This window comes from Opisthorchis viverrini (genome assembly GCF_000715545.1).
Source record: "Opisthorchis viverrini unplaced genomic scaffold opera_v5_23, whole genome shotgun sequence".
NCBI classification, from domain to species: Eukaryota; Metazoa; Platyhelminthes; class Trematoda; order Opisthorchiida; family Opisthorchiidae; genus Opisthorchis; species Opisthorchis viverrini.
The window spans coordinates 217,603-232,197 of NW_008751679.1; the positions used below are offsets into that span (position 1 = coordinate 217,603).

The 14,595-nt window shown below is 43.2% G+C and overlaps 1 protein-coding gene across 1 annotated transcript in view; it reads right to left on the bottom strand.

Annotated features, from left to right (window-relative positions):
• The window catches only part of T265_02008 (hypothetical protein), a gene marked incomplete at both ends in the record, with an annotated part of 120,484 nt that overhangs the window by 27,655 nt on the left and 78,234 nt on the right, over positions 1–14,595 (bottom strand). The window contains 4 exons of the mRNA XM_009166156.1: positions 631–762; positions 4,968–5,399; positions 10,094–10,570; positions 12,913–13,326. Of these exons, the coding sequence (XP_009164420.1) occupies positions 631–762; positions 4,968–5,399; positions 10,094–10,570; positions 12,913–13,326 (1,455 nt within the window). The remainder of the gene's footprint in view (positions 1–630; positions 763–4,967; positions 5,400–10,093; positions 10,571–12,912; positions 13,327–14,595) is intronic.

The following is a 14,595-nucleotide window of genomic DNA, read 5'->3' on the forward strand; positions in this document are numbered from 1 at the left end:
TGAGCTTGTTTGGAGACGCTGCAAAGTGAAGATTTAGGCACCGTAAAATGACTGTGCTAGGTTAGCACTAAGTCCCTTCCTCGTTCACGTTTTCCTCTTCCTGACAACAGGGTTTTCAAACAAATCAAGGTTGTACTGCAGCAAAGCATCAGTGTTGAACAATGGTATTATACTGTCTATGATGATGACGATACTAGGAATCAGTTAAATGACAAATGAAAAGCATCAGCCACAGAAAGTAGAGCATCAAGGATCGTCAGAAAACGTAGCCCTATCCACTGAAATCGTGGAATTTTCAATTGCTATTGCTAGAGGGTGTATAGATGGAGATAAAATTCGCAGACACAATAGGGGTGGATGATGAGGAAATAACGCCAAAAATTATCTCACCTTGTGGTTCGTACTACTTGTATTTTTTTGCCAGCTGTGTTCAAGCGGCTCTCCACTAAGTTGATCTTCCTACTAGTGGCTGACCACAAATTTTTTCGGACGACGCATCTAGTCCCACGATAAATTGACCTATGATAAACTGATCGGTCATGATAGATATTTGGTCGTTGTGAAAAACTTAAAAGGTCCTATATACTCATTACACTTGTATATCGTTAGATGAACTTTGTTCATTCTCACCAGCTTTTTTTCTGTTCCGGCATGCAACAAATAGTCCAACCAGAACAAGCGCGAGAATGAGGAACAAGAGGGCCCCCGTAACCGCCAAGGCCATCAGTGGTGTCCCCAAAATCACTTCACGGTCACCAACTTCTGTGGAAAAATGAAAGATATAGATGTTTTAGTAATCGTTTACGGTCGGGTGGTCGTTACGGCTAAAATTAGAGAATATCGCTCCCGGAAGTGTCCTGAAGAATAGCCTCAGAAATTCGGAGGTACTGGCAGTCGGTCAGACAATGGCAGTCCGCCCTCACCATCAATGCTCGTTTGGATTTGCCACTGCATGCAACGTCGGTGTTGAATTTTGTGCTGATATATGATTCTTCACCAGCTTGAACTTGCTCCGCATAAAGAGGCTAAACTGATGAGGTGCAAAGGGATTTCCTCATCTGGTTCAAACTATTTATAGGAATCCAGACCAAGCCCAAACGAGGTTTGAGAAAAAACCTACCGGACACCGAACATTGCGTTGTAATGCACGGCAAACACGGGGTTAGAAACGGTGTAAATCAATATCGAAAAAACGTTTGTTGTGAATGTCAGTCTCTTTGTGTGCCCAGACGTTTAGGCTAGGTTCAGTCGACACTACTCTCCTGTGAAGTACAATTGTTTTCGTTCAATCCTCGATGGTTTGCCACGAATGTTTGGCGGAATTCTTAACGATGAAAGATGTGACTTTCTGCCGGAACATATTTGGAATTAGATGTCAGGGCAGAGATGACGCCTCGACGATGACTCGACATGGCCACCACAACACTCCCAGGGGCGTGCCTTGCGACTCGATACCCATTACTTTGTACGACATGAGTAGCATTTGAGAATTATACAGCTTTTCGTTAGCAAAGAAGATGTATTGTACTTCTGTGCAACCCCATTGACCTGATAGCCTTACAGTTTGATGTATGATACTTACAGGCTTCCCATCACCTGAAACTGAATGTACAGTTTGTTCGGGTAGATTCGTCTTCAAATAGCTGCCTCTACATATTACGACGATTCGGAGACTAATCACTCTCATGAAGATTTCGGTGTAACATAAGTCACCGGCTTCAAAAGACACGTCGCTCTGCATGAAGCTACCCTGGTGAGAAAGCTTAGGGCTTCATCTGTATCAGTCTCACTTGAGTCATGCCGGCCTTCTGTTTGGACGTATGAGACCTAGTGGTGTAAAGAATGTCATCTGAAACGAAGTTGACAAAACGGAAAGTGAACACGAAGTGTGTGACGATCCCGGGTTATTTAAAGAGGGTGAGTATGGATAGTTGATCACATTTAATCGGACACTGAGCGTTGTGAGACCGGTTGTAAAAGGTCTCACGTTCAATTTGTGGGCCCGTTCCGGTCGGTTAATTCAGCTGGTGGCACTAACCGGCTGATTTGAAATGTCCGGCAGACCAGCTGCAAAGATCGATCAGTAGACTTTGTAGTGGGTTGATATATTTTGTTTCCACAAGCTGCTAAGCATGTCCACTTTGATGGGTCTATTAGTAAGGATGCAATGTCGGATTGATTGATCAATGGCATGTGATCGAATAACCATGTGTGCTTGCTTTCTGTGGATGTCAATGTACATGAATTAATCAGTGGTGTGTGCGAGAACGAGAATCTTCATCGTTTCACGTATGAAATCGCTGCTCATGGTGACAAAATACAGTGCTATTACGGTGGTGTAGTTACATAAAGCTGTTAATAATGAACGGTACAAAATCTATGCCTACTCTAATCCACCAACCACCACGAGAAAACCTAGTGTTTAATTGTTTTGGGAGACCTTATCGGTTGGATCGTGACTGGACTAGGGCAATGTTATTCAAACCAGGTCCCACCACAGAGTTAGGTATTTTCAAAACACATTGTCCACCCTTGGCTCCAAGACGGGATGTACAAAACCTTCTGTTAAACGTTCATACTTGAAATTCCTTTGGGATCATTTTAAGCAGAATTAAAACAGCTTTGTTGAAAACACTGTTCGGTTGTACTTTGCCAGTTCATTTTACTCAGTGACTGTGAGAAACAACGGCAAGTAACACGTTCAGCGGAGATCCATAAGTAGAAAACTCATTGAATCGATTGAGCTTCACCTTATATCGGTTGGACATAGCAGATTTCACTTTGGGCCACTAGTGTTCGGCACTCGCCCACTCTACATCTATGTGTAGCTACAGAAATTTGTCAGAAATTTGTCATTTTGTTACTTTGTTTCTAAGGTAGAAATGTGCAGCCATGGATAAAACAAACTATACTTCATCCTAGAGACCAGATATTTTGTCCCTTCACTTTGCTAACGTACTGAGCCAAAGAACCCATATGACCATGGGAAATCCTGATAAAAAATATGGCTGATGGGTCTGTTGAACGTGGTGCTTGCGTTTGATCTACTTTGTCAGTTCAATAGATGGTCTTCTATAGTCGCATCCGATAGTCGTAAAAACGACTATTCTGCTCGGAGCAGAATTACACCACTCCTGTGGCGATTGTGAATATCTTTCAAGCTTACTTGTAGACTGTCTTCAAAGGGCCAGGATAACGAACACATCAATGCAAATTCTGCCTTGAAAACGAAGCGGACGTGCAGTGCAACAGAACTACACACCCCCAAGTAGACTCAGGGGCTAGCACTGCTTCTAGTTGAATGATGCCATTTCCTGTTGTGTGTACAAACCCGCATTTAACTCCGAAGCAAGTAACGTTTGCAGAACCGAAAGCCGTATGACCAACATAATACGCAAGCATGTATCTTTATGTGTTCGAAGTTGAAGTTTTCAAAATACAGTGTAGGTTTACGAGCAGGAACAGCGCAGCCTTCTATGATCAGACATAATCTCACCACAGGCCATCAACCCTTGTTCGTCACCTAAACCCAGAGTTTCACAACTTGGTGTAATCTTTGAACTGCTTTTGGACTACTGACGCGGCGGATCATAGTTTGTGTTTACTAGACTGATCTATCCTGTTTGGAGACAAACCAATAGTCTTGTTACGTAAGCTGCTATGGGACCCGTTTTTTTCAAATAAACCCACACGTCCACACTACACGAATTGTTTTTCTCACCACTGTTTATCTGGCATACCAACTTCCTGTACGTGAAGTTACAAGTTAGGTTGTTAGCTGGTCAACCAAGTGCCATGTGACGATTAGATGATTCCGTGTCGGTGGCACAGTTCCAGAACCAAGTGTGGTAGTGTCAACTAACTGGGCTCTAGAAAGCCAAACAACAAAGGGGGGAGGGAACTTTCAGTAGACGCGGCAAACAACCAAATGCCAGATAGCACAGGAACATATCCGAAAAAATGCTTTCCGGAGGATGGATTGTAACGGTCAAATGAAACTGCTCCAAACATAAAATACTTGGTTAGATGAGACGTTTGAATGATGTTTGAATCACACTGGTTAAGACTATGTGATCGTTCTGAAAATAAGTCAGGAAATGTTATCTAGTGCGTAGCGTCAAACACTAACGGACAGTCTAGATATTCTTAAATCAGGACATAATTCAGTGCCCGGTAGTTTGTTATACGGAGAGGTCTTCACCATTAAGTTCACTGAAAAGCTTGCTCCCTTATACTGCCAATTCTATGTGAGAAGACTTGATACATGCAGTAGGCCATGTGCGAGAAATGTTCGTGTGAAGCGTGGTGAATTTGTGGGTTCAAATTTACTTTCACTTGGGCAACTTATCGATAAAAATTCTCGCCTCGTTATCAGATCGGTGAAACATCGCCACATCTGCGATTTTGCCCTTTTGTGGCCCATTAGCTACACGACATCTGTGTCGCTCTCCAAGCGGAAAAATCTGAGTATACTTTTGATCACGAGGGACGGAGACTCCAGTTCCAGCAATTTTAACATGCAAATGCGGTCAAAAGTAAGCATTCATCCAAACTGCATTTTACGTGAGGTCTTGATTTCCCACCTTCCAAAGACTGCGTCCACCTCATGAGTGCGCAGCGGTCGTAAACCGACCGTGAGTGGTCTGTGGATCTTGAACAGTTAGCACATGAACCTTACATCGAATGACCTTATCAAGTGCGTGTGATACGGTCGTAAATTTTATGCTGAAAACTCATTGGGATGCATACAGCCCTAATTGACCTGACCTAGCTGAGCTGTGGTCGCTTACATTACTTTTACTAAAATTATCCTCTGGAGATCATCGTTTCCATACGCTTACTCTTGTCCATTCAACGAAGTAGGATGCTTTGTTTATTTAAGTAGCGACAAAAGCGACCCATATCCAAATTTGACATAATTGGCTAGATAATATCGTCTGACTTTTTCAAGCGTTAGTGGGACTCACCAGGTTGCCATAGAACCGGAGGTGTTTCTCTTACTGCTCGCGTACCCTGATACATTAGAAGCCGAAAATTGTACAACTGTACGGCATCAGAGAGTTGGACCTCTGTTTCTCCGGACTGAGGCTTCGCCACATGGTAGTCCTCACAGCCAATGCTCGGCCCCAACTCAACCTGATTTGATTTCATTTTGGCTGTTGGATCTTTGTCTTCAGGTTGCCCTATGTTTTCGAGCTTATCGACGTTCACGCCTTGTCTTATTGGCCTGCTGGTATCTGTGGCACTCGAACCAGTTTTCCCGTTGAGAAGTGCATCTCGACGACAAACGCGAAGTACTATTCTCGTATATGGTGGCTTTTCAGGCGGTTTGTACCGAACGATTGTGATCGGCCCTCGCTGGGTTACATTGATGGAGCTGGGGATGATACCATCTGTATCTGGAAATCAAAGAAAAGGATCAAGCCAGTTTGAGGTAACCTAGCATCGATAACGTGAGACAGTAAAACAGTTCCCGAGCTAGATAATGCAGTAGTGAGCTTTCTTCAGTCGCTACTGTTATATTTTATTTTTCATGTTGATGCTGGGCAAGGCTCCGGTGAAATTCCTTTAAAAACGGAAACACGCAGCCCCAGCAGTATTTCTGGGATCGTTTTCGGCTCTGCTTGGCCTGTCCCTAGTAGTGAAAATCCGTTATTGATGCCTTCATTTTTCCCAGATATTGCTTGAGTTCCGCAGTAGTGGTACTAATTTATGGATATTCCATGATTAACTGCTGAGTTCAGGCTTGGATGTAGAATGCTTCAATTGTATACATCATCGACGTTCTCACGGTTAAAGCGCCGAGGCTTTATATGAATGCCACTATTAGTTGACCAGACACCTTGGTTGTACTCCGTAGTGCAGTAAAATGCGAGCAATCGGCAAGACTTCCCAAAGCACTGGCCATTAAATCGCCCAACGTTGTGTTGAGTTAACATTCCCTGTATCTGATGTCCTATCGACACCGCCAACAAAAGGCTGTTGCAAGCCGTGTCGCCCGCTTGGCTAGAGTGAATGTAATCGCAGCCCATGACAGTGGTACAGCTTTTCAAAAATCGGTGGCCTGATTGAGGATTTGGATCCAAGAAAGTGGCAGTGGTAAGCATGCCGTAATTTGGTCACTTTGATACGAAATCCTAGTTCATGTGCACTTTGTTCACCTGACAACCTGAAAAGTATTCTAACGTACGTCCGATCCGAATCTGTGTGAAGTTCACATCGCAACATTCTCGCCACCTTGCACAAAAAATCTCATGCTATTGTGCATCTTCCAACTTGAAAGGAATTCGCGTAGCCCAAGGAGACGAGAAGTTCGTGAGTTAAGAAATACTAGCACGTGAACTCAAAAAGTACGGGCATTAGAAAGCAGCGATGCAAGTGTGCCAGTACAAAATAACATATTCACAATCCGTGTTCTCGTTAGCACAGCCCGGAGGCTTGTCCATTCACCAGAAAAGCACAATGAAACTAGTGAGTCACATGTTGCGTTTAAGGCTTTAAGGGCACCATATTAATAGGCCGGCTTGTTTATCGACATACGAGTGTTTACCAGCATGGGGAACGCTCCACGGATTGTGTAAACATAACAGAAGATAGAATCTTGCTCTTATTTTACAGTTCACAAAAAGTTTTCCCGGAACATTGGGCCATATGTAGCCTTGCAACCATCAACTTTCTGCACAATTGACTGGTTTACGAAGAAGGCTGGATGGATTGTATCCCATCATAAATGAGCAGCAGTGCAGTAGCAAGTTAACTGTCCCCCTCCCAGATTCATAGCATCTTTAAGGGGAATTCTGCTCAGCTTTTGTGAACTTGTCAAAGTAGATTACTACCCAGGAAATATCAGCCTTGGTCGGCCCCTTCGGTAGCTAGCTTAAAAGGAAAAGATTTTCACTTGCCAAGTCAAATAACGGGTACTCAGATAGTTGTGTTTCAATTGGAGGTTAGATTACGGATATCTGTCACTTCCCACAAAAAAGTAGGTTTGTTCAACAGTAATTGCTGATTCTTATGAAAATTATGAAGACCGTTCGGTTTTGATTGCTTCAACTGTATACTACATATACAAGAATGATTTTACTGTCCATTAGATACCATCAGTTGCACAGAGGAGGATTTTGAGCTGTGTGCTTTCATCGCTGTAGCTTCGTGCCTGATTTTCTGCCTGGAACAACTATTCACGTGTCGATACAGCTTGGCGCGTAGTTTGTCAAGTTAAGGGTGTGACGTCCGAACACCGAACAGCTGACTTATTTTGAACCTTATAGTCATACGAATGATCATTTCATTAGCTTCCTACTTAAAACGACTTCAGTAGCAAACAGCTACTTCCACCAAAAATCACGTTTTCTCTGAAAGTATTCTGAACTCAAAACAGTTATTTTGACTTGTGAGATTAATATGAACCTTAGAATTGTAGCCCCTTTGGTACTTGATTCCGCATTGTCACCAATTCGTATCCAGGTCCTCGGTAGATTCTGGCTGCCGTTCAGTAACACTGAATGGTGGTCAGTAGAGTCAGGTTTGTACGATTTAGCAACATTGGTCGTGTACTGAGAGAACACCGGTAGCGCAGATTCTGCCTGTGCCCAGCTTGCAGTATTTACCAATCAACCGGTGATCCGCCTTACTTGTTAGTGTATTTTTGTTGTTTATAACGTGACCTTATATCTAAGGGCTTTTTCGATCTATCGAGTGATAAAGTTTAGGCACTTTGATTCTAAGCGCATCAAAGTAACAACCGGCCACCATACACTTGTTCACATGACCTGTGGTGGTATTTGTTTATAAGTACGTATTTACACTGCTAGCTTAAAGTATGTACAAACACCCGAGACCTTGGTCATTTTTCACATGCCCCAATCCTCGCGTCATATAAACGCAATTTTTCCATCACTGAAATGTCTTATAAAGTTTCATTGATCCATGTGGTCTTTTCACCCGATGGATCAGGCTATGAAGCAGCACAACTTCCAACTCTTAGCACTCGCTCCGAAATTTTTTCTTCACATACACTTGGCTTGGTTCGTAATTCTCTGAATAATAGTAATAATAATAATAAAAGCGGTTTTAAGAGGTGTCACTTTTGGTGTAATAACTTGGAAATCCGGAACAGGATGTCATGACTTTTGAGATCAAACTTTACTTTTATCACGTCCTTGAAATTCGCCCCACTTAGACCCTGTATCATTGAGATCTTGAGCCCTCCCGAATATCAGAAATAACTTGCGCCGAAAGCTTATCTGACCTAGCCTTGGACTTGGTCTGTTCCAATATGTATTGGGCTAGCATCCGTCTCGCATTCGTGAATCTCTATTATCGACCTCCGTGCAACGCAAGTGTGTGTTGGGCCACCTGTACAGCGCCCTCTAACAACCGGAAGGTGAACAGAAGGGATAGTTAAAAAAGTATCAGCATACGAAACCGATTCTCACCAACTATGAATCATGCAGGAACAAGTACACCACAAAAATTCAAAGTGTGCGGAAAATATCTCAGTGACCAGATCGGTTCGTGCAACGGCGGCTACCTTGGAGGAGATTTATTGCATCTTATTATCTTGAATGTCTGTAGCTTTCCCACCGCTTATTGGCGGACTCACAAAAGAATCATGGGTGCCACACAATAAAATACGGTAAAATGTAAGACCCATACAATACAGATAATGTAGAGGCAGAAAACAGTTAGACTGCCAGTCCAAACCGATAGCTCACAACGGTGAATCACATGAGGTATCCACAGAACTGCAGGTCGAAAGTGGCCCAGCATCACTTGGGTTTACATGATGTTCGTTAAAGTACATGGTTTCTAGCGCCACCATGGGCTTAACATTTCGGAATATTTGAGGTTAAGACAGGTCCTTATCTCAGTTTCCACTCTACCAATATATGGCATCCGAGACAGCGTATATACTGAGACGTTGATCAGAATCGGATGTTCGCATTAGGCCATCTTACACAAACTTCCTGGGGCAGTGGATTTGTCAGCCTTTCTATAGATTTTATCGCCATCTATTGATGAGAAAGAAATGCGACAAAAGCTGGAAGTTCCCATTAGTGTTTGTTTTAATCCCATGAGAGGCATAGCAGACTGACCGATGTCTGCTGCTTTCGTCTGAAGTAAGGCCGGTTCAAGCCACAAGGTCGATACAGTACTTTGCAAAAAGTCTTCAAGTAGAACATAAGGTTGACGGAAACACGGGGACTGCGCCTACCTGATGAGCCCCAAGAAGGGCGAAACCGGTCGTGGGCTGTGGATGGATTTTCAGTAACCTTATGAGTAGTACATTACAAATCTTCATCAGCTCCTTTAGGAGCGACGGTTTTAGAAGACTTCGGTCGTGCAGGGGCAAACAATATTTACACCTTCGGCCCGCCATAACTTAAGAGTTGATTTCCTCCCATCCTTCTTCGTCATCATTCCAGAAATTGAGTAAACTCAATAGATAAGACGCAGATGTTGTGCAACATACGATCGTAAAATTGACAGAGACGAGACAGAGAAGAAATTTCGCCTTTTTTCCGCCTAGTGTAAAGTGAAGCTAAGCCCAACACTGGGATAGTTGCAGCAGACTTCCATCTCCCCACTTGTAAACGGCTGCTTTGCTAGCCCAATCTGATTACGCTGATGGATCGGATAGGGCTCCGTAATTCTCTTAAAGGAAACTACTCACAAGCTTGCTGAAAACTCTTCGACAGCCCACGACCGGTTTCGCCCTGCTTGGGGCTCACCATAATCATCATGTGACTATTTCAGAAGATGACGTTTCGTATTTTCGGTAGATCCTCATGTTCACTCTGTCCTCAGATGGCGTAATTATCCATTAGGAGCAGAAGTAAGAACCATTCAGCTAGCCCAAGTAGCCTGGCAAATGAGATCTGGGGGTAAATTCTTACCGTGTAGGTTCCTTCTTGGGATCTCATCTCGAAGGTGCAATAATAAGTAATGGGGGAAATGTATTGGCCGGTTAGTCCTTCAGGTCTGTGCCAAACTTGTACAGTACAACGTGTACTCTGAGATGGCGTGAGTATTTGAAACGACATCTATTATTTCTGAATCATATACCTAACCCATCTTCTAAACCACTCACCTGGTCTTTTTATTAGCTGGAAATAGAATTCTTTGACACCAAGTCGATGTCGGGCTTGACAAAGATAACCACCAAAGTCGGACGTTTGAACTCCCATGAATCTGAGCGAAAAAGTCAAGTTGTTCTCATCTGACTTTTCTGCCACAATGTGGTGCTTTTCTCCCATTCCATTGCCAACCTGTATACGAGACTGGCCTTGGTCTAGTAAGCTGCGGATGGTTCGATTGAGCGCTGATGCCCGACGAACACGGTATTCGTAAAAGTCGTCGTAACCATGATATGGGTATCCGGATGCGTAGAACGTTTCATAGTGGCGTGGATATCCAGATGGGGCGCTTGACTGAACAACATTGTTCAGCTGAAACCAGGTTACTTCAACTGAAGGAGGATTGGCTTCCATGTGAGCAACAAAACTAACAGTTTCTCCGAGGTGTGCAGCTACTTTTTGCTTTGTTCGCCGATCCAGTATCGGCTGATCTGTAGCAGAAATTGTACAGTCAACTAAAGATTAGGGTTTGGTTGTGTTAAAAAAAATATGTGAATGTCAAACGACCCGCAGTAGGCACACCTACGAAAAATAACACTGGCTTTTCTTAGTACCACCATGAATAACGGTAGTCCTGTAGTGGCACAGCTATGAAATCACAGTGAGTTCCCATGGTTGGGGGGAATTGACGCACGGGGATTCATAGAAGGTGAAATAGTCGATCAATAGCTAGCGTGATGATTTCCGTCAGGCTCGCAAATAATACTCTGAATCTACTGAAATAGAGAATAATTCAGAAAGCAGTATAAAAACGTCATGCAATTCAGCCTGTATACTGGGTGCACAAAATAATTTTCGGACTACGAGCGTTTCCATGGCCATCCTCCCTCACGTACGAATTCCAGTGGTAATTCACCCTTCCAACACCGAACTCAAACTTTATGCGAAAAGGAGCTTGACGATCCACTAGGTGGGGTGCTTGATGTGGTTAGTTTAACTCTTCTGGAACAGTAAACCATCAAAGAGGGGGAAGAGCTTGACTGTTCCTTCGGGACTATACGCCATATTCGCAGATCAGAAGCGTTGTTGTGAGCCTTCCAACGGAGCGACCATCTTTATAAAGGTCTCTCTCCAACTGAAGTACCTCACCTAGTTTACAGTGTAAGACCCAATGTAACTTCGAATCTTCCGGAATTTGCTGGGTGTTGACCAATCAGTTTCCTGGTCCCAGTCCTTCATTCATGTACTTTAGTTTGGCACAGGGATAATTCACACGACCACAACAGGTTCGTCCATCAGCCACACCTAGTTCGCATCCATCCAGGCAGTATATCTGCTTTTCAAGCAAAAGTCTGTCGTGGAGTTATGGCACGCACATTTCGACAGAACCCAGTCCCAACCTAAACAATAAAACCGATTACTTTTGGGAAATATTTTCCGGAAACCTCAGTTTAAGCTACAAATACACTCTAAAGCAAATTAGATGGCAGCACAGACACTAGAAACGAAATGAGTCCATGCTGAAGAGCTAAGCTGCTCTCATCCATTGTGAGATTGGTCACTTGATGCAAATTGCATGAGTAGCTGCCTATACTCTCTCTCTCTCTCTCTCCCTCTGGCAGTGAAGTCGTCCGTACTTGCTTCCCATTACTCGTTGGCCAAGTAAGACACAGTCCTGGTAGAATGTCCCTCAGATAATTACTCAAAGCACACTGGCAACGCCAAAAAGCAGATGATGTGAGATCCGGTTTTCAAACTGTAAAACACTTTCAGCAACTACAGGACCCAAGTAACACGTTTTCTTCTCTAAATATAGCTGGTAACTCCACATGCAATTAGCAATGCAACAATTAAGATGGAAGCACAAATTTGAGGACTCAGCTCCACCTAAGCTTGAAAGTGACAAACTGATTAAACGTGTTCAAGAGATCAAACGGGTCGAATACGAAACTTGGGCATACCAACTGCATCGTTAAGCCCTCCATCTGGTTCGAATGCTGACTGATTTTGAATCATTTATCCTCCAAGTGTATTAAAAACGGACTTCCTGATTTTGCAGCGACATTGTAGTAGAAATAACTGGATGACATAAGTACTCCGTTGCAATATAGTGAGAGAGGTGGTGACTTATGTTTTTGACAATAATACAAAGACGCCACCTTCGCACAGGCGGCCTTTTTTTGAAAGTACGTTCACCCTTATGGTACTCTGTGGGTACGCCGTAATTCATGCCTACACGGCATCTAATATATTCGCCCATTCGCAACATGCATGAATTTGTACCGTATTTGCTTCGTCTATCGCACTGTTTATGTGTGGACTTAAGAGAATCCCCTGAATTTCTGCTAGGTAACTCGTGTTTTCTCGGACGTTAACTTGGAACTGGTTAGTGTCAAATTTAAAGTTGCTTCCACCAGCTTAAAATCTTAGTGAGAGCTTGTTTTACTTGAAGCGATGCAGGTAATGGCCTCAGTTTTACACCGTACCTCATGAAGAATCTCCGAGCTGTACTGTTCTGGTTGTTCCTTTCGAATCTTTGAAGACAGTGAAAACAAACGCGCATGTGCCATGAGCGCTTTGGTGAGCAAACTTACGTGTACTCCATCAGTTCAGCCTTGAAAAATAGTACCACTATTTAACCAACTCGATAGAGGGCAGAGTTGATCGAAATTTCGATGTTATTGATTGGTCTTAAAATTTTTGTCGATTCTGATCTATTTAGGTGTATCTGCCAAATGCCTTTTGGATTCAGTAGTTAGTCTTGATCACAAAAAACAGATTGATATACATGTCGTACTGTACGATTCTTAGATGGTAGCCTCGATTAACTTACAGAAGAGGTCCAAGAAGAATGATGCATGAGCTTTTCCCCCACTGCTGGACACTTCACAGGCGTACCAACCCCGCTGAGACAGACCGACGTTTGTGAAGTTTAACTGCGAATCTTGGAAGACAGTCATGCTGACCATTTTATCAATTTCCGGTGGTGAGGATTTACTCAATTGATTGAATTCCTTTCTTTGTTGTGTCGTAAGTCCTCGGTTGTCGTTTCTCACTGGCTTCTTATCAGATGCCGTATTCTCATGCTTGCTATCCAGTAGCTCGGCAAATTGGGAACGACTTCCTGCAAACCATGAGAAACTGAATCCATCTTGAGGGTTGCCACCAGAGGTTTGACAAGACAGTGTGACTGTCTGACCAACAACAGGTTCTTCGGGTACGGTTATCAGCTGAACCGTCGGTGGGTCTAAAGATGTGGAACAGAAAAAAACGAAAAATCATGTCTAGACGTGTGGACTACTCATATATTTGCTGAGACCTCTTCGAGAGTGCAAAACCAGTTTCGTTCTTCTTGAGGCTTATCGGATAAGCCCAGTTTCTGTCTACCTTAGGTTTTGCTTTAACCCAAATTGCGCGAAATTAGCACACTACACTCATGTCAGTCTGGGTCAAAACCGGTCACATTATTAAGATTTGTCAACATGATCAAGCTGAAGGTAAAAATTAAGGTCCTGCACTGAGGAAGAGGGCTCGCTCGAAGTAGAGGTAACTTCTGTTTAAATTGTTACGCCTGATATAACATGTGTGAAGCTAATCAGAAGGAGAAGCGGAAGTCACTTCAAAAGCAATGAAATTTTGGGTTGAAACCGCAGACGCATTATTTACAGCACCGAGTGACTGTACTATCCTAGGTGTTCTGTGCAGCGACCAATGCAGTAAATCTCAGTTCCGTCAGTTCGGTTTTGTACCCTACTAAGACGTACAGGATGTCATATTTACTCTGACCAACCCTCACACAAACCCCTCATACACTGGGATTAATTAACCGGCAATACGATTTCATTAACAGCGATCTACACGCTTGCACACGTATTGTATCAAAAAATATTGAATGAGTTTTATTCGCCCTATTCGCGTTTGGTCTATGGTGGTTAACTGCACAAATGGACAATCTTATATAACCCTGCACGCGTGTCTTAAAGCCACATAATTTACTTGCGTCGGGCAAGTACTGCTGGACTGCCAGTCAAGTGCACTTGTTTCCAGACCATCTTGAGTGGCAATGAGAACATGGCCCCGATCGAGTATTGATAACACGAAATATTTTTAACGAAAACGAGATCTCCACCCAGATTCGTGAGTTTACTCAAGTGATCAAGAAGGGAGGGTTTTGCCAGTTACTGCAAAAGTCAACTACCAACAGTTTCGCGCGCAACCACTGTTTCATTGAAACCACTCAGTGGGGGGCACCTTTTGAGAAAAATTGAATAACCTGTGGATTTGTCGTCAAAAGTTCGGGAAGAATTAGGAACATCCTGATAAGACAACAGACGGACAGCATATAACAAGGTGAAGGTTTTGGTCAGCTGGTATATGTATATACTATATATGTATATAGTATATATATATATAAACTGTATAGAGAATCCTGTCTTGAAAGCATACACTATATCAGCTGGTCATTTCCATGTCTAGTCTTGCTGCAGTACCTTAGCATGTATATCAAGATTGAGGA